At 40.4% G+C, this 25394-nt stretch overlaps 1 protein-coding gene across 1 annotated transcript in view; it reads right to left on the bottom strand.

Moving 5' to 3' along the window:
- Window positions 1–25394, bottom strand: part of DOCK5 (dedicator of cytokinesis 5) — a 219585-nt gene that overhangs the window by 132939 nt on the left and 61252 nt on the right. Inside the window, exons 3-4 of the mRNA XM_032288556.1 lie at window positions 8176–8216; window positions 2354–2409 (exon numbers count right to left, since the gene is read on the bottom strand). Of these exons, the coding sequence (XP_032144447.1) occupies window positions 2354–2409; window positions 8176–8216 (97 nt within the window). The remainder of the gene's footprint in view (window positions 1–2353; window positions 2410–8175; window positions 8217–25394) is intronic.

The following is a 25394-nucleotide window of genomic DNA, read 5'->3' as shown; positions in this document are numbered from 1 at the left end:
AGTTTGAATTTCTGGTAAAGTAAGAAGATTTCTTTAGAATTAGTGTAGCTTATGAAATATCTGGGAAATGCTTACCATGAAAAATTACTATTTGAATTGCAAATGTAACGAGCATGCTGTACAACCCTAATGGGTGTGAATGTGCCTCCCCACCTGCATTTCCAGTAACATGGCTGGTGGCAGTGCAGGGTGCCCATGGCCCAGTGGAAAGAGGACTTCTCCAGCAGGGCAGGAGACCTGGTTTTTGCTCTTGGTTTTGCCACCAAAGAGCTGTATGGCTTTGAGGACATCTTGGCCACTTGTCTATGAAATGATAGTGCTGCCATTTCTTGTTCCCTGTGCTGTGTCTAGGAGTCTGGAGCGACAAAGACCTCTGTGTTTGTAGGCGGGTCCTTCCTCCTTTTTTTTTTTTACTGTTTGGGATTCTTTGGGACTTGACCCAGCAACAGTTTGAATGTGTTCTGATGACTGGTTATTAGTCAGAATGAAAATAAGGCCCTTCGATAACAACACGGAAACCAGAATTGGCAACATACACCTGGGAGATAACCGTTCTGTAACAAGACTGTTCTCACTTAACTACGAGTTTTCCTATCCTGTCACTTCTTGTAGAATCAAGAAAATTATGTTCTAAAAAAATGGTGTCACCATATTATCAGAGATCAGTTACAGACCACTGATGCATACTGCCTATGAGTTTGCAGGGGTGTGCTTTGTGAAGAGGCTTAACTTCCCATCTGTGATGCATTTTGCAATGAGTGGGTATGAGGCAACACCTTGAAAGCTATTACTCAAAAAACAAAAAGACAGGAGCATCGGTGCCCACACGAAGTAAAACATGTGAACTTAATTTTAGCAGTGTTAATACGGAGCAACTATCCATGAGTCACTGCATCAGTAATGCCTGTGTTAATAGCATCCTCTCCTCCCTACAGCACAGCAGCAAGTGGTACATGCTTGTCTGAGAACCAGGTTCATCAATTCTGTTGTTGTATCAGTCCAAAGATGAGTAACAATTTCTGTACCAGTCTCACTACCTTTTGGAGTTTTGGAAAACATATCTATATCGTGACAGTTACACTTTTTAATGAGTTAATTTTAAATGAAATTGCCATTCTAACTTTATGAAATCAACTTCATATATAATAAAGCTTGCCCATACTCAAAAAAAAAAAAAAAAGTAAAGAAAAGAAATGATGGTGCTGAACTATGGTGGGAACGCTCTTTCTAGCTGCGAGGCTGCGTGTCCCTGTGACCCAGCTGTCCATTCTCTCCTCAGCCCCACTCTATCAGCCCCAGGGTCCCAGTCCTACTCCAGCCTCTCCTTACTGTCTCCAGAACTCTCCTGTCCAGAGACTCACTACCACCTAAGTGACCTCTCTCTCCCAATGAGACTAAACAGCTCACTCTTCTTAGCTGCCACAGAGGCAGTACTTCCCAGGACAAATGAGGTGGGCAAGAAACATGAAGACCCAAAATGTAGCAGATAGTGTCTGCAGAACACATGTGCATACGTTGCCTCATTCGAATCTCATGACAAGCTCATGATCAAAGTAGGGCCAGATTGTTTTCCCCTAATATGCTGTGAAAAATCCAAAATACACTTCAGGCTAAATGATTCATCCAAGGCTCAGAGCCGGTAAGTGCAGGCTGTCACTTAATCATCTATCTTTCAAAGATCCTAAAGTGGGGGCTTCTCAGATCTTATCAGGCAGAGTACCAAATGTTCATGTGTGCAAACACACACACAAACATACACAAAATCAGTGAACAGGTAATAAATATAATATACAGGCAAAAACCCTTGGTTTACTACTTCTGCTTTTAGTATTCTGGAAAAGTAATGCAAAGGAGGAACAATTATAGAAAGAGAAGACAGAGGAAGGAATTATATCAATTAAAAGTTTTTCTTCATTTATCTCTCATAGAACTGATGAGAAATTTTTTTTTTTTTTTTTTTTTAGACAGAGTCTCACTCTGTCACCCAGGCTGGAGTCTAGTGGTGCAATCTCAGCTTACTGCAAGCTCTACCTCCTAGGTTCAGGCAATTCTCCTGCCTCAGCCTCCCCAGTAGCTGGTATTATAGGCACCCACCACCATCCCTGGCTAATATTTGTATTTTTAGTAGAGATGGGGTTTCACCATGTTGGCCAGACTGGTTTTGAACTCCTGACCTCAAATGATCTGCTCACCTCGGCCTCCCAAAGTGCTGGGATTACAGGCGTGAGTCACCGTGCCCGGCCTGAGATAAGAAAACTATTAACATACATAAGGCACTAATGTCTTAAGATGATCATTAATGATAATCTTACATCTTCATCATTTCTGAGAGTCTTCCTAGGTTGGAACTTACCCCAGGTCTTCCACAGTTGCCTCTTTCAAATGGATATACGTTTCAGGGAAAATGCCCTACAGAGAGAAGAACTTTGGTTAGATGGCCATAAAAACAAAACAAAACAAAAACAAAAAACCACCTTAGCACAAAGTAAAGATAATGAATGACAGTAAGAATGAATGAGAATACCTGGGCAATAGCTAAATTCCTGACATCAGGTTTGTAGGACTTCACTGATGTTGACTGGCTACCTCAACAAAAGCATGGTGGAAACACCAAATAGTAGAAATTAAAATTTGGGTTCAGAGAGCATAGGATATTTTGTGAATGAAGAGACAAACATGCTGTGTCAGCTCAGAGATACCATAATGGGAAAGAGTGTAACTGTGAGCTCCTAAACCCCTCAGATGCTACTTGCCATGAGATGCTTCCCGTAAGGGTTTCACATAAGGGGTGACGTGGAAGCTATGCAGGATTTAGTAGCCCATAAAATAAGTCATCACTCAGAATACGTAAGGGATTGGTTCCAGGAACTCCCTTCCACAGAGCATATACCCAAATCCACACATTCTTGAGTGTGGCACGCAGCCCCGTACAACCCGCATGTACTTTTACACAGGTGTCATGTCCCAAGCATATTGTAACTTTGATCTGCATTTGGCTAAAAAATAAAATCCATGTGTAAGTGCTGTACAGTTCAAATCCACATTTTTCAGGAGTCAACTACATAGTAATTTTTCTAAAGTAATTCCTCTCAGCACTCCCACTTAAACCAAATGCACTCAAAAATCAATGAGTATTAGTTACCTGGTTATTTTTTAGCACCTCACAGTCTCAAACTGCTCTCCATTCTATATCCCTAAGAGGCAATTCTATATCAGTATTGCAACACTGCCCCTGGGGAAGACTTAGGCATGGAAAGATCTAAGAGAAAGAGGAGAAACTGATGGGTAACAATCGGAGAACGGAGGATCAGATCTAACCAACAGAAAGCAAGTCCCAGATGTCACTGTTCTTATGCATGTCAAAGCTTCCGCTGTTTACTGTGTGATATGCTCATGTACAGACAGAGGAGATGCCTTCTGGAGATGGCGCTGCTGCTCTGTTTCATGGTAACTTATATGCAACTTATAGTTGGCATTGCTGGCGAATTGCTTCCCAGCCCTACTCCTGGAAGAGTTGGTGTGAACTCCATGAACATGACATGTCAGGGTTGGCTGATCATAAAGGTGGGACGGAAGCATATATACCCATTGATCCTTACTCCACTCAGACAGGAAACCAGTGAACATTGACGGGGTTGTTCTTGTGTCCAGTTGCATGTGCTATATTTGTCTGTACAATACTTTGCTTTTTCTCTTTTAATCCTTTGCCAGTAAAACAGGAAACAGCAAGAACATTTGAGATTAAGCTGCTCCTTGCATTGGTGATGACAGAGTAGATCCTGCACGTGCTTTCCCACCAGACACAAAGCCCCAAAATAAAAAGTGCATTCCTTCTCCTCCTCGCTTTAAGGAGGAGGCAGACGTGGGGCATGTGAGTGAGAAAGCTTGATTCCAATCCTGTTACTGATGAGACCAAGAACACACACAGACGCAAGGTGACAATGACCTCTTTCACTATGGGGGTGGAATTCGGAAGCATTTTGGAAAACGGTTCGAATAATTGAAAACAGAAATTAAATGTGTGTGTGATTCCTCTGGGGCCTGATTTCTGCAGTTCTGAAACTCTAGGCCTGTCCCTAGGATCCCTAAGGAACTCTGGGTGTTTCTTCTGCCTGCTGTGCCACTGCACCACGGTAAATGATTTGTCGACTATCATGTCTGTGGGAACCCAAACTGGGATGTTGGGAATAAGCCAGTCACAAAGGACAAATACTGTATGGCTCCACTTATACCTGGAGTAGTCAAATTCATAAAGACAGAAAGTACAATGGGGCTTCATAGGGACTTGGGGGAGGGACAATGGGTAGTTAGTATCTAAAGGGGACAGAATTTTAGTTTGGAAAGATGAAACACTTCTGGAGATGGATGGCGTTGATGGTTGTACAACAATGAGAATGTACTTAGTGTCACTGAAATGCACACTTAAAAATGGTTAAGATGGTAAATTTTATGTTATATATATTTTTACCACCATAAAAAGTTTAAAACTCATAAAAAAGCAGGGGCGGTGGTGGGGTGCTGGGTAGGGATGAACTGCTTAGTTACGAGGATCCATATCTGGAAGTCAAAAGTAGAATGTAACATTGCTACTACAAAGGAACATCCTTGCTGAAGGTTTTTCAAATTAGAAGGTAAAGGACCAATTAAAATTTTCATGCATTCACAACCTGGTGTCGAGTCCTTCCTAATAAGTGGAAAACATTCCAGATAGACGTATTCAGAAAAAATAAATGCATACTGATGAATTTTGTGGCATCTAAGCAGATCATAAGCAGATACTTTATACTGGGTGTTCAGACATGATGATTTTCATATTAAGAGAATATTTAAGGCAGGGCACAGTGGATCATGCCTGTAATTCTAGCACTTTAGGAGGCCAAGACAAGAGGATCGCTTGAGCCCAAGAGTTCAAGACCAGCCTGGGAAACAAACTGAGACACCATCTCTACAAAAAACCTAAAAAAAAATTAGCACAGCATGGTGGCACATGCCAATGGTCCCAGCTACACTGGAGGCTAAGAGAGGAGGACTGCTTGAGCCCCGGAGGCCAAGGCTTCAGTGAACCATGATTACGCCACTGTACACCAGTCTGGGCAACAGACCAAGATCCTATCTCAAATATATATGTATGTATGTATGTATGTATGCATGTATGTATGTATACATGCATGTGTATATTCGTTATATTGCCACTCTGTCATCTGTAGGTTTCACCCTTCCATGATGACACCTGGCCATTTACAGTCATAGAATTGCTCTGGTAAACCTGATGCTTACAGAACATAAAGGATATATACAGAAAGTCAGAGTAAACCTAGGTCATGTGTTTCTGATTTACAGCCTAGCTCTCAATTCTGCTTTTCCTTCCTCAATGCAACCCACTCACTTGAGTGGAAAAATACACTAATGATTTTCTAGATGTTGGCCTTATCCACACTCCCACAATTCCACCAGGATCAATAATCAGTTTCAGAAAAGCACTTGGCTTCTTCAATTTGTAAAACCACTGGCTCCTTTCATCATCACTCTAAATGGCTGGGTCAGCTTATAAATGACACCAAGAATTTCCATTAAATCAATAGGCCTTTCAAGTAGCTCCTCCCCCTACAGACGGAGAAATGAGGGATTATTTATTGTTTTTAGGCATTAGAAGAGCATTTTTAATGAGCTGATCTCTTAATGAAAGGGTGTCAAAAGCAGAGCAGAATTCATGGCAACTGATTTTGAATTCCCATATTTTCCCTGGATCTCTCCACAAGAAGGATATTTTAACTTAAAACAATCATCAATTCCATTGAATTACAAAGTTTTCCTTTACTTATCAAGAGAACAAAGAGAAACTCTTACTGAAAGATTTCTTCTAAAGGGTGAGATTTTAAGCTCAAAGGTTTTAAGAACTCTTTAATGAACATGAAAAAATTAAAAACATCCAGAATGTATCATTTAGCTCCCAGTGGGGCACCCTATCTACTGTTCAAAGCTGACAACAATGGCACTATTAGCTGGATTGATTTTTATATGCACCAGGCCCTCCATATCATAGGTTCAACCAACTGATGGTGGAAAATACAGGGGAAAAACAGTAAAAGGAGGTTTATTTCCTTGTCATTATTCCCTAAACAATACAGCATAATTACATAGCATTTACATTGTATTAGGTATTACACGTAATCTAGACATGATTTAAAGTACACGGGAGGATGCACAGAGGTTATATGCCAATACTTTGCCATTTTATGTCAGGGACTTGAGCATCCATGGATTTTGTTATTGTGGGGGTCCTGGAACCAAACCCCTGTGGAAATGAGAAACGACTGTATTAGAATATCATAGGATGCTTCAGAAAGTAAGGTCTTCCATGTTTAAAATGATCCTTACATACTGCAGAGTCTATGAAAAGGAAGACCTGATCTAGGACCTTGGTTGAACATAATTGACATTTCCCAGTGAAAAATCAAGGATTTTGTTTGTTCCTTAAGTTCATCACATAATTTTGAGAATGGCTTTTTGTTTAATGCTTTTAAATTAACATTAAAAAAAAAAAGAATTGGGAACTGACATAAGTATTCTTACTGTTTAACAAATGCAGAACATCAAAGCTGCTAACTCTAATTGTGCTTTGAAATAACTACCACTTCCATAACTATGAGTAAAATGAACACCAATAGGGCTAAAAAGCAGGAGTGGCCATAGTCAAGTACTCTGTGTCACTGAGGATCCCAGAAGAAAGGTTTTCACTCTAATTCTATCATGCTCTCATTCACTCTGCCATGACTACACTCTTGACCCCTATTTGATGGCCCAAAGAAACTGAAGTCAGTAAGAGATTAAATTAAAATAATTTGGTTTGAAATAAAGACATGTGGTATATGAATCTAACTGTGGGTAGAAAAATTCATTTTCTGGTTTGGGGAGAGAAAAAAGGACCAAAATTGTAGGAGATACATTAAAAGCAAACATTCCTTTATTTTGCTAGATTCGTAAGCTGTCAAAGTTAACAAAATGTGTATGTGTACACATACATGTGCAAATGCTGAGTGTGATTTAAGCATCAGCAATGCAGAAGCAGTCCTGGTGTTTTATGAACGATACCACGTAGAACGGTGTCTTCCTGGGCCCCATACCCTTTGGAGAGTTGGGTGTGTAACATCGGCCCGTGGTGCACGATCTTTCTCCTGCTGTCTGTGAAGAGTAAGAACTGTGGGTCTGGCTTTCTTTTTTCACTCCTCTTTTGATAAATTCTAAAACGTTTCCCTTATCTCTTTCCTAATTTGCTATTTGGCATGTGAACTAATTGTGAAATAATAAGGCCCTATCAACTCTGCATTTTCAAAAGAAACTGCTGACATGTCATGCTGCCCCAGCGAGCAGTGTCAAAGGAACAGTGCTGACAAGACCTAAAAGAAACTTAGGGGGATATTAACATAATTAATAGAGTCTCTTTAGCCTGACGATTAGGAGTTTTGGCACTGGCAGAAGGAACCATTTAGGTCAGTATTTTTCAAACTGTGCCTCTGGTGAACACTAATTTTTATGGCAACCGGTATTACATATGAAATACACAAAATATAATAAAAACAACAAATAAAAGTATATATATATAACAAAAGTTTCATGAAACAATACTTACCATTGCATCTTATGTTCTCTACTTTTTGGTTTCATTTTTTAGAAAAAAAATTGGCTCTAATCCGCCATATTGATTTCATAATGTATTATTGGGGTATGAGGCTCACAGTATGAAAACCACTCTTGTTTATCCAATGTACAATGAAGGAAAGGATCACGTGGAAATGGGGAGATACTTTAGTTTGGAATTTCAGCATTGGAAGTAAAGGATGAAGGGAGAAGCATCCGTCCATCCCTCCCGGAAACAGAGATCCCACTAGAGCAATGAATGTGTTTCCAACTTGCTTAATTTGAGGGACAGGAAGCAAGAAGTCTTCCAGGACTTTCTCCTTGAATTGGCTGGTGAGAAATACAGTCAGTGGGGTTTACACTATTAAATTTAAGCACCGAGGTCAAAGAATTTGCTTTCAAATCCAAGGAAGAGCCATCAAAGAGAAAGCAAACTAGGTCTAGAGACAGCAGAGGCCAGAGGAGCGAATTGGATAGCACAATACAAAACTAGCAGACAGATTTCAAATGAAATAAAAAGTGGATGATACGTCATACCTTTTTAGATTTATTTTGGAGAGTATATCCTCTGTACCAACCTGTCAGAGCAAAAGAGAACACAAAATATTTTATGTTTTCTGGGATATCATAAAGGTATTAGCAATATACATTCTCGTGTTCTATTAGCAATACTGGAATGCAACAATTGATACTGGAATGCAACAATTAATAGAGACAACAGATAGTATGTTAGAAGATGAATGTTTTAGTTTGTTACACAATAATAATTGAACTGTATTTCAGAGCTGCATTCTCTTAATAACAATTGGATTAAAATTCACTTAGAACCTAGCCTCATCTCTACTCCATGGGAGGAAGAACAGAACAACAATAAAAAACCAAGACAGCCCGTTTCTTATCACCTTAATACCTTACAGTCATTTAGTAAATGTTTTTGCATGAATATATATGAACTTTCATTGTATACATGCTTTCTATATGTCACCTTATGCTATTAAAACAGATATTAAATAATTTATATTTGCTGTAACTCTTCTGAGTTCCCAGGTTAAGAACCGCAATTCTGGAACAATTTTAAATTGAACTAGCAAACCTTCTGAAGACAAATATTTGCACTTCAAAAATAATCAAAATAATGAAAGAATAAAACGAAATTGTGTGCAATTCTGGGTAATGCTAAAAGCAACCCCCCTCAATAAAAAGACCTTATCTGTTTGCTTGCTGAGGCTTTAGGTAAAGGCTTTAAGTTTGTTTTTAAAATTCCAATAAAGGCACACACCCCTACAGATGTTTTCCAACCCTCTATCTTGTAGAGAGAGTATACAATTTAATCTGTCCATTAACAGATTTTTATATTAAGTATTTGCTGAACACCTACTATACAAAGTTCACTGTAATAATTTCTCTCATTCCCCATGCCCATCAACAAGCATCGATGTGGTCATCTTGCCCAGGTAAGCCTCGTGGTATTGGGCTGGTGCAAAAGTAACTGCTTTTTTTGCACTGAAAGCAATGGCACACGTATAAGGTAACCCTATACACACAATGAGTAAGATGCAAACTGTAATTAAAACTTCAGGCATCTGCCAATAGGATCCTAGAACTCTCTTGTAATTTGTTCTACGTGAAATCAACCAGAAAATAGACACATGCTCTATTTTGTACATCTTACAGGCAAAAAACTGGATTTACCTTCTTTGGGTGTATATTCTATAATATTTTCACAAATAATGTACAAGTAATATTTCACAAATATTCTAACTGTGGCATTCAGACATTGAAAGGGTTTGCTACATTTTACAGGGAGGTGTGGGGTACTATGCTGTGAAATTGTGGTTTGCATCAAAAAGACAAAAAGACGCTGAAACAGGAAATACTTCCCCCAATTTAGAATGCCAAGGTGTAAGAGATTTGGAAATAAGAAGGACACTAAGCTAAGCTAAGCATTGCCCCCAAGTGTGCACCTATCTGTATATACTTGCTTGGTTCTGTGAAAACATGAAAATGGCTTTTGCATGAATAAATGGCTTCAACTTCACCCTGGGACAAGGGCAAAGCGGGAGTGGGGCAGGCTGAGAAACAAGATATTCATCTTTTCCAAGCAGTTTTCATCATTCTATGCCCTATAAAGCCAAGTTGTCATAGTACAAACTTCATTCCCCTTTCACAGAAGAATTTATCTGTACTTCTGTAAATAGTATTTTGCACAGCCATTCATCACAGAATTATGCTTCCTAAACCTGTCATTGATGAAAACACGTTTTTTAATTTCCTATGTCTTCTCTAGAATTGTGGTGTGTGTATGTGCCCTATCTAAAGACACAAAATTATCATGCTGAATTTGTAAATGTGAATGTTCATTTTCCTTGCATCAGGTATAAGAGAACAGATCTATCTCTGGAGTTTTAAGCATATACTGTCAGGACTCCATAAATTCAATTTTAATAACTGTACAGAATATGGTAATAGTTCACGAGTATGTTTGCTCATTTCCACATTACAAACCTGGGTTGTCATACAAGCAAGAATGAAGTTTTCCAGTTAATCCCATGTGTTTACAGTAAGACGATTATAATTAAATATAGCATGCTATTAGGCTTAAGAAGGCATCATGCCAAGAGGTAGCAATGGGCATATCAATAGCTGCAATCAATGGGTAGTGTGAACTGGTCAGCAGGATCTCAGATGCTTTCTAAAGTTATTATACTACTAAAATAAAGGGGGTGGTAAGAGGATACTGAGTCCAGAGGGCTACCCTTGCCTACATTTAGGGGAAATGACAGTTGCAAAAACCAAGTTCATAGTAACCATGGCGAACACCAACTTATTCTATGCTGAGGGATGCTCTTTCGTGAGGTTCACGAGTGATTTCTGCTTTCTTGGGACTGCTCTAATCCAGAATAAAAATCTGTCCTCTCCAATTGAAAATAACAGAGAGTTGCTTATTCCACTGTCAAAATTACTTACTTTATATCTGGCTTCTCAAGTAATCTCCATCAGTCAGAACTCTTACCTGCTCCATTTCACTTCACCTATCCAAATGTCTCTCTGGCTCTTACACACTTTCTGTTCAACAGATTCCTTACCTGATTCTTCTCCTCACTACATGCAGACATTCTACAAATCTTTATTAAGCACTAATTAAGAACCATGATGTAGTGGAAAGCAAGAGTTCTCATAAAGATTATACTCTAATGTTAAAATACACACAGGTGGTTGGATACGGTGGCTCATGCCTGTAATCCCAGCATTTTGGGAGGCTGAGGCAGGCAGATCATGAGGTCAAGAGATCTAGACCATCCTGGCCAACATGTTGAAACACCGTCTCTACTAAAAATACAAAAATTAGCTGGGTGTGGGGGCATACGCCTGTAGTCCCAGCTACTTGGGAAGCTGAGGCAGAAGAATCACTTGAACCCAGAAGGTGGAGGTTGCAGTGAGCTGAGATTGTGCCACTGCACTCCAGCCTGGCGACAGAGTGATACTCTGTCTAAAACAAAAAATAAAAACAAACAAACAAAAAAAACGTGAGTTGAGATAATGACAGTGCTAAGAGGAAGAAGTGAAAAGTGGGCAAGGAAAGTAACATGGCAGACAATGGTTATATCATGGAACATTATTTTAGATATGGTGATCAAGGACAGATTACCCTAAGAAGCTAAAAGAAATGAGACATTAACAGAGCTGGGCAAAGAAACTTGCGGACAGAAACAAATCAAGTGAGGAAGCTATAAGGAAAGAGTAAGCTGACTTCAAAGAGAGAAGAAAACTCTCATTACCAGAGTTCAGTGCAAGAGACTGAAGTGAGGAGAGGCAATAAGAAGGTAGAGGAGGCATAGTTCTCAACCCTGGGCATCCATGAGACCCACCAGGGAACTTTTACAAATACTGATACCTAGGCTATACCACCAAATATTCTGATTTAACTGGATCGGGGTAAGGCCCAGACTTAATGCTTCTATAAGGGTCCCCTGGTGATGCTGATGTGTAGCCAAGATTAATTACCAGACATAGGTATTATAAGCCATGGAGAAATTCAAGTTTTATTCTAAGTACAGCAGGAAGCATTGGAGGGTTTCAAATGTCATCATGTCTTATGCTTCTTTTTTTTTTTAAGACAGTCTTGCTCTGTCACCCAGGCTGGAGTGCAGTGGTACAATCTTGGCTTACTGCAACCTCCTCCACCCAAATTCAAGCAATTCTCATGCTTCATCCTCCTAAGTAACTGGGATTAGAGAGGTGTGCCACCATGCCCAGCTAATTTTTTGTATTTTAAGCAGAGACAGGGTTTTGCCTGGTTGGGGAGGCTGGTCTTGAAATCCTGACCTCAACTGATCTGCCCACGTCAGCCTCCCAAAGTGCTGGGATTACAGGCGTGAGCCACTGTGCCTGGCCACCTTAAGCTTTTAAGAGCATCCTTGCTGCTATATGGGAATGTATTGTAGGATGTGAGGTGTAGTAGAAAGAGGAATACCAGGCCGGGTGCAGTGGCTCATGCTTGTAATCCCAGCACTTTGAGAGGCCAAGACAGGCAGATCATGAGGTCAGGAGTTCGAGACCAGCCTGGCCAACACGATGAAACCCCATCTCTACGAAAATATAAAAATTAGCCAGGTGTGGTGGTGGTCACCTGTAATCTCAGCTACTTGGGAGGCTGAGGCAGGAAAATTGCTTGAACCTGGGAGGTGGAGGTTGCAGTGAGCAGATATTGTGCCACTGTACTCCCGCCTGGGTGACAGAGAAAGACTTTATCTCAAAAAAAGAATGAAAAAAAAAGAGGAACACCAGAGAGGAGTGGTGGGTGCAGTGAAGAAGAGGAGGGATGAAAAAAAATGCAAGATATATATATATATATATATATATATATATATATACACACACACGTATATATTTGTGAGATTTTTTATTTTAATTTTTGTTTTTTCCTTGTGGCAGGGTCTCACTCTGTCACCCAGGCTGGAGCGCAGTGGCGCAATCCTGGCTCACTGCAACCTCGCCACCTTGGCTCAATAGATCCCACCTTAGCTCCCCCCGCCACCCCTCACAGCACATGCCACCACACCCATCTGATGTTTGCATTTTTTGTAGAGACAGCATCTCCCCACGTTGACAGGCTGGTCTCAGACTCCTTGGCTCAAGCGGTTCGCCTGCCTAGACCTCCCAAAGTGCTGGTATTATAGGCGTGAGCCACAGCACCAGGACGCATGATATACATGAATCAACAGGAGTTGCTCATGATTTTGCTGGAGATGGCCATGAATGGGGCAGGAAAGGCAAATTCTCAAAGGTATTTGTATCTTGGGCTTAAGCAAACAGGAGGAGAGTATTCTTTGGTATAGGAAGATTGAAGAAAGGAAAACCTTGGGAAATGGGAATCAGGACAGAATCAGGAGATGGATCTTGGCCCTTCTGTCCTCCCTCCTGGGCAGCTGAGTCCTGAGCCATGGGGTGAGGCAGGGTGACTTGGGCATTTGCAGTGGAGGAGGGCTGCACATCCCCAGAGGGGTCCGGACTGGCATGGCAGAGAATGAGGTGGGCATCCGTGTAAGGGAACAGATGGCGTGTCAGAGCCTAAGTGAGGCAAGAGGGTACTTGCACATAGGACTTGGGGGTGGAGCACTGGCCTCAGATATCAGAGCAAGAACTAGGTGAGGGGGGTGTTCCCATGGAAGACAGCATGCTAATAAGGGTTAGTGATCAGTTACATACTAAGGAGCTGATCAAATAACTAAATCTATTAAAAATAGGGGAAGCTAGGTTTCTTACTGTTATAGAAGGGAGTTATAAGCCCCAGAAGGAAAAAACTAGAATAAACCCTGTGCTACTGGATTGCAGTTGAAGGTATCCACGTGAATTTATGATATTTTATACAGGTGGATCAGTCAAAATAATAGGTATTAATTTATATACTCCAAATACATACTACCCCTAGCTCTGTTGAATTACCTAGTTAGCTCCTATTTTTCTGCCCTATTTATGAGACAGTTGATAAAGGGAGCTCTCAGAAGAAGAGAGACGTCACCAGGAAAGCACAACCAGTCCCAAACAAGGCAAGGGACAGACGGTCCCATGAAAAATGAATCCAAGAAAAAAAAGAAACTGAGAAATAATCTTACTTGTCTGAACATATTAAAAGGTATGTCAACACTTCTGTCAGCAGCCCTGTGTATGAAACAGAAGTATGTCCACAGAGAACAAAGAAAAAAAGAATTAGCTCTAGAAACATATATTATTCAAGAAAGGAAGTGTAATCAAAGTAAATCCCACAGCCTCTGCTGCTTACGCTACATAGACATAATAATCCAAAGCCTGTTAAAAAAGAAAAAAAAAAAAAAACTGAGGAGGCAGAGGCAGGAGAATCGCCTGAGCCTGGGAGGTGGAGGTTGCAGTGAGCTGAGATCATGCCATTGCACTCCAGCCTGGGAGACAGAGTGAGACTCAGTCTCAAAAGCAAACAAACAAAAACCACATTAGGATATACCTATATTTGCTTTTCTATGAGGGATTCATGAGTATCTGTATGGCTGGTGGACAGTGAAATCCTTACCTTTCAAAGCAAGAAGTGAGTTTAGAAATGAAGAGATTTATGCCACCAAAATCAGCTGAAAGAGTTGAAAGACTTATGAAAAAGTTGAAACTCCTCAGAACTCAAGAGGAGTTAAGAAGTGTCTCCTGTTCTTCATTATAAACCTTGTAGAACTGGTCTTGATATTTAAATTTATAAACATATATGACTGATGAAATTAAAAATATATACAGCTGATAAATCCTGGTAGGCCAGAACTAGGCAAAATTATAGGGGGAGAAAACAGAGTTGCCAAGTGCTCAAGGTGGCATGGGGATGACTGAAAAGGGACATGGGAGAACTTGGGGGCTGACAGAAGGGTTCTGTAGCTTGACCAGGGTTGTGTTTCATGATTGCATGCATTTGTCAAAACCTGCAGAACTGTACACTAAAAAGGGTGAAGTTTACTCTATGCAAATTATAACTCTGAAAAAAAAGACAGTGAGATACTATGCACCCACTGGAAGGGCTAAAGTTAAACAGATTGATTATGCCAGTCACCAGTAAGGAGATGGTGCAATTGGAACTCTCCTCTTTCTTTATAAGAAAGCAGTGGTTTCTTATCAAGTTAAACATACACTTATTCCATGACCTAGCCACATCCCCACTCTGATGCATTGTAAGAAAGTTCATCAATGCTTTATTTTTAGTAGTCAAAAGCTGGAACCCATTGAAATGCACATCAATGGGAGTATTGATGAACAGTGTTATATGTATATATTATGTCATTTACTACAATATAATTATAATATATAATATGTAATACATTTACACTTGGCAATACACAGGAATGAACTACTGATGTGCAACACTGTGCATGAACCTAAAAACCTTTACAATAAGTGAAAGAACCCTAACACAATAAACACATCTAATTCCACTGAGATGAAGTTGACTCACAGGTAAAACTAATTCACAGTGATCTAAAGCAGATCAGTGGCTGTTTACTGAGGGCGGGAACTGCGTGAATAAAGATACCAGAGAATTTTCTGGGGTAAGGGAAATGTGTTTCATCTTGATCAGAATGTTAGGTATATAAGCTGTGTTCATTCGATAAAACTCCTTGAATTGTAAACCTAAGATGAGTGCATTTTGTTGCATATAAATTTTACTACAATTTTTAAAAATATAAACATTGACACTGTCAAATGAATATTACTCTATAAATACCTCAGAGAAACACAGAATTGCACTGCTCAAATATGACTGAATATTTTTGTTTGAAAATGCCTCTGAAACAGGTTTGAGTCACGTGTGAAAAAGCACAGAACTATTTCTCCATTACTTTACTTGGTATTGTGTCTTCCCAAAGACATTATTCATCTTAATTGCTACTGCATGCTCCCAAACTCATTCTGAATGAGTTTTGCTATTTCCAGAAGTTCAGCTGCAGATTGGAGATTCATTTATCCCATGAACAACCAGTTACAGATGTTAGGAAAGCAGAGTATTCAATGTCTCCATGCCCTAAATCTTACTTAATAATGGAAAGAAAAAATATATATGTGTAAACACACAAGCATATAAACAAGAAAAGTAATTTCATTTCGGGCTAAAAGTTATGAAGGAATAAAAGAGACTAACCTGGGAGATGGTGACTCCTGAGAATGGAGCTACTTTAGAAAACATAGAAAATTCTCTCTGAGGCTGGACGTCGTGGCTCACATCTATAACCCCAGCACTTTGGGAGGCTGAGGTAGGACACGAGCCTGGACAACATAGACAAGACTCTGTCTCTACAAAAAAACCTAAAAATAAAATATCTAGCGAGGTGAGGTGGTGCACATTTGTAGTCCTAGCTACTAGGGAAGCCAAGGTCAAAGGATCCCTTGAGCCCAGCAGTTGAAGGCTGTGGTCAGCTGTGACTGCACCACTGCACTCCAGCCTGGGCAACAGAGCAAGATTCTATTCCTTAAGGAAAAGGAAAGAAAGAAAGAAAAAGAAAGAAAGAAAAAAAGAAAGAAAGAAGGAAGGAAGGAAGGAAGGAAAGAAAGAGAAAGAAAGAAAGAAAAGAAAAGAAAGAAAATTGTCTGTCTCTGAGGATGTACATTTAGGCTGAGGATTTACATTATTAATGCAGTCATTCATTCATTATACAAGAAAACAGTTATTGAACACCAGTTGTCAGACATTGTCTTCAAGGAGGAAGGAAACAGATCTGTAAACAAAAAGCTAAAAACAAAAGGGCTTTTAGTGGTAATGCTTGTAGACTCTGGCACACAAAAGAGAAAGTCATGAATATGCTGAAGACTCAGAAGCAATTATTGAAAGGGACTCATGATTTCACAACAACGACATCATCATTTAGATGCTGAAATTATGGAGTGTTTCATAAAATCTCTCCCTATTTTCTGATCACAGGATAAATTAGTTTTACCCCAATACACACATAAAAGATCAATAAATTATTTTTAACCTCTTAGGAATTAAAGGTAAGAAATAGACAAGGAGCTACGTTTCTACACACCCACATTGTGTGTGTGTTTGTGGGGGCAGAGGGGCAGTGATTCCAGAAAAGGAGCAGGTGCTAAATCCTGTTGTTTTTCCTTTAAGTGTTGCTGGTCTGGTAGCTTGCTGGATAAAACACAGTTAATGAGGCCAAGGTCAAAGGCTCCATCCCCTGTGGACCAGATAAATTTGTCAGGTTTCTATGGGCATTGGCCTGTCCTCCCAACCCTAGTGAGCTGTCCCTCCAACAGAAGCTGGTTGTCCCTTGGGAAGCCAGTGAACAGAAACAGCTGGGTGCAAACTCGTCACAGGACAGACAAAGATCTAAAATCCTTCCTTACAGACAGACAGTGGCTGAACCGCTGCCTGTGTGTAGACCACCCACCACCTTCCTGAGCCTCGGGTCTCACGATGTCCACACTCCACACGCACTGACCATCTTACTGGGGCTTTTGAAAATAAGTTCAAAGGCAGAAAGTCAAGGGTTGTAAAGATGGTAAAAGAGGATTCTATTCTGTTATGCTTCTTGGTGAGACAAATCAGTCTTCCAGGTTGATTATCTGAGCTCAATTTTGTGGATTTGAGATAGCCAGATATGGAAAGGAAGTCAGAGCTCACTGAAATAGAACACCCTTACTTAAAAGAAAAGAGCCCAGGTGCGGTGGCTCACACCTGTAATCCCAGCACTTTGGGAGGCCAAGGCAGGAGGATCGCTTAAGAACAGGAGGTCAAGACCAGCCTGCCTGGGAAACATAGTGAGACCATGTCGCTACAACAAAATTTTAAAAATCAGCCAGGTGTGGTGGTGCATGCCTGTAGTCCCAGCTACTCAGGAGGCTGAGGCAGGAGGACCACTTGAGCTCAAGAGGTTGAGGCTGCAGTAAGCCATGATGGTGCCATTGTGCTCCAGCCTAGGTGACAGGGCAAGACTGCCTCTTAAATAAAATAAAAAGTAAATAATTTAATAAGGAAAACATAGGTAAGGAACTGAAAAGGCTTGTCCCATATCACCTAGCCACTTACTACCTAAGCTGGGGATACAAACACAGCCTTCCTTCCTGCCAGCTCATTGCTTTCCCTTATACCAAGCTGGCCACAGCCCCATGGGGCACAGCAGACATGACACTTTCTCAATGCACCACCTCTCAAGTCAGGTGAGCTAGGCCATGGAATTCTATCAGTATAAAACACACACGCATAGGTACACCATGTAAGTGAAAAAGAAGGAGATAAGCCTTCTAGCTTCATTCATTCATTCATTCATTCATTCATTCTTTGAGACAGAGTCTCACTCTGTCGCCCAGACTGGAGTGCAATGGTGCAATCTCAGCTCACTGCAAACACCACCTCACGGGCTCAGGCAATTCTCCTGCCTCAGCCTTCCAAGTAGCTGGGATTACAGGCATGCACCATCATGCCCAGCTAATTTTCATATTTTTAGTAGAGACAGGGTTTTACTATATTGGCCAGGCTGGTCTTAAATTCTTGACCTCAAGTGATCCACTCACCTTGGCATCACAAAGTGCTGGGATTGCAGGCATGAGCCACTGCACCAGGCCTATTTTATTTTTTTAATGATCAAAAAAGGGAACTGTTTTTTGCAGTGCCTGGCATGCAGGAGGCACTGAGTAAACATCTGATGAATAGAGCAATGAGAAAGGGTGGTGTTCTTGAGCCACTGGCCAGGTATAGAAAGACTGCTGCAAGGAATATGCAATGAAACCTTTACCCACAAGACACACTTGGACAGCAGGGTCTGAGTGACCCTTCTTTGTTCTGGGATCCCATGCCCAGTGGGTAGAGCCAGGGAGGGCTAAAGCACCCTGCCTAGGAGGCCTGAATGTCTAGAATAGAAAAGCCGCTGCTTCTTTATAAAGAGAACTTGTCTGACACCAGAAGGCCTGGTTCTCCATCCTAGTTCCACAATAGCTCTGAGGGACTCCATTTCTTCCATTGTCAATTTTAAGTAATTATGGTTTCAATCTCTTAAATTTTCTTCCACAAAAACATTACATACTTGTTTAATCTTGTTATCCCATAAAATCTAACTCTAGCCAAGAATGCCACGGTTTCTTCCAGTTGCCTAAAATAGAGCGTAATGGCAGAGATTCCTATTTGCAATTAGCAAATACCTTCTGAGATAAGCAGAGAGAACTGGCCTAGGCAGCAAGGGGCGAGGAAGAGGACCAAATCACAGTTGGCAAAATAGAGAGATGATATATCCAAATTTCCAATGCAAAAACGAGGAAACCTTTATCTGTGCCTTCACAGAGCTTTGGAAGTGCAGTGAGAGGAAGGAAATAATACTTCCTGTAGCCTGGACAACATCATCCACTTGTTGGCCAACTCCCTTAATATTTTCTGGACACGGCTCTTCTTTCTTTCCTTTTTAAAGCAAAGTAATCTTGCCAGTGGTTAGTCCCCCTCACTAAAAGTCTAACTTTCCTCTTGTGTGATGCATTTCTCTAACTTACCCAACCAGTCAAGAAAGCTGAGATGACAGGAAGTAGCACGTGGTTTTATCAGTAGGAGAAATGAATTTGCTGCAGCTCACTCTTATGTTGGTTTTTTTTATATCAGCATGAGTTTGGAAGACGAACGAGAGAGAGGTACAATTCATCAACCAAGATATATTCAATGAGGTCCACTTTTCATAAAGAGTTATGGTAGAAGCTGTGGGGTTTCAAAGAGTTTGAGAGTATAACCCCAATCCCTGATAGCTCTTCAGGGCAATGAGGAGACCACCGAGTGACAGTGGCAAGTTTGTGTGCTAAGAGCTGTGGAGGAAGCAAAGTTCAGAAACAGCTCACTGCAATACAGACACATTTGGGATGCTGCTAACCTTTTTAGGTGGCTGTTTCAAAGGCAAAACAACTCCATCCCCTTTGGAAAACTTTATTTTATGTGGAAAATATAAATGTCACTTACTGAAGGGCTGCACCTTGTGAAAAGAATATACTAGGATTCCACAGGACCCTGGTAGGAAGCACAGCTCAGCCATTTAATAGCTGCATGAATTTCTTCAAGTTTCTTAACGTAAATCTCCACATTGATTAAAAGAGCATGAATAACTCTGGTCTCCCAGGACTGTAAGAACTGAGAGTCAGTACATGAGATGCCTTCGCTCGATGCCTGGCATAGACAGGGATGTAAAATGTCAGACACCGAAGGTAGCCAATGGCAAGGTGCAGGGACCATTTGCAGTGCTGAGGGCTGTCTTCTGTTTCATATTCTGCTGACTGTGGGGGCCTCTGTTTGGAGTGCCTTTTTACTTACTTTTTGAAGAATACGTCTGTGCTCTCAAAAAGAGCAGAATCTCTCTCAACTACTTAAATTACTAACAACAACCAAACCTGAGACACACAAAACAGCTAGGATACCACACCAGGGGTGTCCCAACTGTAGTGCCTAATATGAAGACATAATTTTATTTTCCAACATGATAACTTCACTAGTCCAAGGAGATAGTAGAAAAGATGACTTTAAAAGAAAGATGACCAAAAAAAATGTCAAGAAGAAACAATTTGAGTGACAGGAAAACCCTAAGACTGTGGCTAGAGTAATTGGGAATCAGTAACCAGGGCCTCAGCAGAGACCAAATGGGGCCAAACTCAAAAGTTACCAAAATTGGTTATCTAAGGCCTGATTAAACACTTAGTGTCAGCAATGAAACTGACACTAAGAAAAAATTTCACCCCTTTGTATCCTTCAATTCCAACTATAACAAATTATTATTAATATTATTTTTTAGACGGAGTCTTTCTCTGTCACCCAGGCTGCAGTGCAATGGTACAATCTTGGCTGACAGCAACCTCTGCCTCCCAGGTTCAAGCAGTTCTCTTGCTTCAGTCTCCCAAGTAGCTGGGATTACAGGCACATGACACCACACCCAGCTAATTTTTGTATTTTTGGTAGAGATGGGTTTTTGCCATGTTGGCCAGGCTGGTCTCAAACTCCTAACCTTGGGTGATCCGCCCACCTCAGCCTCCCAAATGTTGGGATTACAGGCTTGAGCCACTGCACCTGGCCTATCACAGATTCTTAGACTGGTATTGGTGAAAACTAAACAAGTATTCAAGGTTAGTAATGTAATACTCATTGTTCCTGCCATTTAGAAGATTAACCAAATTGCTAGATACAGTTGTTTAAAATCCTATATTCCTATTGCCAAAGTTACATACACACATATATTTAATATTCTTGGTTGCATGCCAAACATTGGGAACAGATACACAGAATATAATGGTAAGACTAAGAATCTTTTTGTAATGAGAAACTTTCCTGTCTTGCCTTGTCCATTCTTATTTGTAGCTTGAATTATACATGGAGATGAGGCCATCTAAGACCCACCTATAAAACACAAGTTTTTTAGGCAGTCTGTTTCCTGCTACTTATGGTCATTTCTGTTCAATCATTCAACTCGATAGGTGAAACAGACTGGGAGTACTCAAACACAGAGTTAATATTTATGACACTGAAGTCTCCTTATATGCTTAAAATTTTTTAATATCTCTTAATTTTTAAGTCCACAGCAAAACTGAGTAGAAGGTATAGCAAGTTATCATATGTCTCTTGATATCCCTGCTATCAATCTACCTCACCAGAGTGGTACATTTGTTGCAATCAAAGCTACACTGACACATCAATATCAAAGTCCGCAGGTTACATTGGGGTCCACCCTTGGTGTTATACATTCTATAGGTATGGACAAATGCATAATGACATGATTCCACCATTACAGTACCACACAGAGTAGATTTACTGCCCTAAAAATTCTGTGTGTACTACCTCTTTATCCGTCCTTCCCTCCAGCCCCTGGCAACCACTAATCTTTTTACAATCCCCCTAGTTTTTCCTTATCCAGAATTTCATATAGTTGTTTCCTATAGTTGGAATCATACAGATTGACTCTTTTCACTTAGTAATATGCACTTAATAATAGATATGCATTTCACTTAGTAACATGCATATCTATGTCTTTTCATGGCTTGACGACTCATTTCTTTTTAATGCTGAATAATATTCCATTGCCTGAATGTACCACTTTGTTTGTCCATTCGCCTACTAAAGGATATCTTGTTTACTCCCACATTTTGGCAATTATGAATAAAACTTCTACAAACATCTATGTGCAGGCTTTTTTTGCATGTATAAGTTTTCAACTACTTTGGGGAAAAAACCAAGGGCAGAAACTGCTGCATCATACGTTAAGAGTGTGTTTAGTTTTCTAAGAAGCTAACCAACTGTCTCCCAAAGTGGCTGTACCATTTCACATTCCCATCAGCAGTGAATGAGAGTTCCTGTTGCTCCATATCCTTGTCAGCATTTGGTGTTGTCAGTGTTCTGGGGTTCGTCCATTCTAATAGGTACACAGTAGCATCTCATTGCTTTAATTTCCAATTCTCTAATGATATATGATGCTAAATGTCTTTTCACACACATATGCCATATGGATATATAGATATCTTCTTTGGTGAGGTTTCTGTGAAGGTCTTTGCCCATTTTTTTTATTATACTTTAAGTTTTGGGGTACCTGTACAGGTCCTGAAGGATAGTTTTAACTGGATTATTTTCTTATTGTTGGATTGTAAAGCACTTTAAAATCTTTACATGTTTTAGATAATAGTGCTTTATCAAATGTCTCTTTTACAAATATTTTCTCCCATACTGTGGCTCAACTTCTCATTCTCTTGACATTATCCTTCACAGAGCAGAAGTTCTAAATTTTAATAAAGTCCAGTTTATCACTTATTTCCTTCATATAGTTGTGCCTTCAGTGTTATATCTAAAGTCACCCCTATATCCAAAGTCACTTAAGTTTTTCTTCATGCTATTATATTCTAAGAGTTGTATACCTTTATATTTTACATTTAGGTCTAGAATCCATTTTGACTTAATTTTTGTCAAGGGTGAAAGGTCTGTGTCTAAATTATTATCTCAGCATGTTTGTCAGATTGTTCTAGCACGATTTGTTAAAAAGACGATCTTTTCTCTGTTGTATTGCCTTTGTTCCTTTGTCAAAGGTCAGCTGACCATATTTGTGTGGGTCTATTTGTGAGCTTTCTGTTCAGTTCAGTAGACGTGTTTGTCTAGTGTTCTGCCAATACCACAGTCTTGATTACTATAGATTTAGAGTAAGCCGTGAAATCAAGTAGTGCCAGTCCTGCAACTTTGTTCTTCTTCGACATCAGGTTGGTTGGTCTGAGTCTTCTGCCTCTCCACATAAATTTTAGAATCCATCTGTCAATAGCCACAAAATAACTGGGATTTTAATTAGGATTGCACTGAATCTATAAGAGAACTTCAGAAGAACTGACATTTTGACATTGAATCTCCCTACCCATGAACATGGAATAGCTTCCATTTATTTAGCATTCTGAATTCTTTCATCAATATATGCTTTTAAAGATCATAAATGACTCATATTACTATGAACAAAGCAGAGGCACATATTTAGCCGTTTTCTATATAAGCAAGAGGAGAAATATATCTTATGATCATTCACCCTCCATCAATTTTAAACCTTCCTCTAAGGCTTTCTCCTTACACTAAAAGTGAGGCTTAGCCAGCTCAACAGTCATGTTATATGGAGATAATCTAAGGTATTTTTTTTAAAAAAAATTAAGGTTATGCACCAAATAACATGAATGGTCCAGCAATCGGGGTGTGAAGACACCTGTGAGCAGGTATGTGTGTGCGTGGGATGGAAGGACTCTGCTCCCATTTCGACCCCTTGATCCAACCAAGATCCACCGTGGTCCAAATTCCGTGGAATGCTAAAAGCTCTCAGGAACATTCCTCCAGAGTACTACCAAAAGCATCTTTGCTTTCAGATTGAGTTTGCCTCCTTAGGTGCATGGGAGCTTCCCAAATAGATAATTCCAAATACTTATTCATGACAGAACAACTGAATGAAGGTATCACTCAGGAAACAGTTCTGAATTCTACAGTAGAAAATTCCATACATGCCTATACCTGAATCATGCACATTTTTAAAGATGGAATTTTAGGGTTGGGCACAGTGGTTCATGCCTGCAGTCCCAGCACTTTGGGAGGCTAAGGCAGGCAGATCACATGAGGTCAGGAGTTTGAGACCAGCCTAGCCAGCATGGCAAAACCATGTCTCTACTAAAAATACAAAAATTAGCCAGGCATGGTGGTGCATGCCCGTAATTGCAGCTACTCCAGAGGCTGAGGCACAAGAACCGCTTGAACCCAGGAGGCAGTAAGCCAGGATGGCACCACTGCACTCCAGCCTGGGAGACAGAGTGAGACTCTGTCTCAAAAACACAAATAAAGATGGAATTTTAGAAGCATATTGAAACACACCTGAAAAGGAAAAACAGGATAAGGCATTTGCTTTGCTTTTTAAAAAAAAATTATTTATTTATTGCATTTTAGGTTTGGAGGTACATGTGAAGAACATGCAAGACTGTTGCAGAGGTACACACATGGCAGTGTGATTTGCTGCCTTCCTCCCCTTCACCTATATCTGGCATTTCTCCCCATGCTCTCTCTCCCCAACTCCTCACCCCCCACTTTCCCTCCCCTATTTCCCCCCAACAGACCCCAGTGTGTCATGCTCCCCTCCCTGTGTCCATGTGTTCTCGTTGTTCAACACCCGCCTATGAGTGAGAACATGTGGTGTTTGATTTTCTGTTCTTGCATAAGTTTGCTGAGAATGATGGTTTCCAGTTTCATCCATGTCCCTACAAAGGACACAGACTCATTGTTTTTGATGGCTGCATAATATTCCATGCTGTATATGTGCCACATTTTCCCTGTCCAGTCTATCATTGATGGGCATTTGGGTTGGTTCCAGGTCTTTGCTATTGTAAACAGTGCTGCAATGAACATTCATGTGTATGTGTCCTTATAGTAGAATGATTTATAATCCTTTGGATATATGGAGTTTCACTCTTGTTGCACAGGCTTGGATGCAATCGTGCGACCTTGGCTCATTGCAACCTCCACCTCCCAGGTTCAAGCAATTCTCCTACCTCAGCCTCCCAAGTAGCATGCGCCATCATACCTGGCTAATTTTTTGTATTTTTAGTAGAGATAGGGCTTCCCGATTCGCTTCTTTTAAAGATTAAATCCGAGATAAGGCTTTTTACTGCACTCCTTTTAATTTATTTCTCTGGTAAACAACCTCCTACTGCCACACATATCTTTTGAGAAACATATCTCAGGAACATATGTCACCAGCAGTAGCAGATAACAAGCCGTACTTAAGGTAAAGGTCAAACAGATGTGGGAAGTGACCAAGCACACTCAACAAAATGCCACATGGCCTTATCTGCTTTCCAGGCTAATGCCAAAATGTTTGCTCGCAGTGTCATAAAAGCCAAGCTGTCAGGCTCACTGCCATTTATGTATGTGAAAGGCAGTGCTTCTGCACCTAGATCGTGGAGACTGTATAGATTCTGAATTACAATAAACTTTCGATTAGTTTAATTAGTGGGTAACAAAAGTAAACAAAAGTTATGAATACCATGGACGCCCCTACTAAGCTTATATTCAGTAAACTTTTACACGTTAAGAACTTTTTTTTTTTTTTGAGACGGAGTTTCACTCATGTTACCCAGGCTGGAGTGCAATGGCGCAATCTCGGCTCACCGCAACCTCCGCCTCCTGGGTTCAGGCAATTCTCCTGCCTCAGCCTCCTGAATAGCTGGGATTACAGGCACGCACCACCATGCCCAGCTGATTTTTTGTATTTTTAGTAGAGACGGGGTTTCAC

The sequence above is a fragment of the Sapajus apella genome, unplaced genomic scaffold, assembly GCF_009761245.1.
Source record: "Sapajus apella isolate SASKATOON/1434 unplaced genomic scaffold, GSC_monkey_1.0 scaffold21, whole genome shotgun sequence".
Taxonomy (NCBI): Eukaryota; Metazoa; Chordata; class Mammalia; order Primates; family Cebidae; genus Sapajus; species Sapajus apella.
The sequence above is the reverse complement of the archived record's forward strand: the minus strand, read 5'-3'. Positions and strand labels throughout refer to the sequence as shown.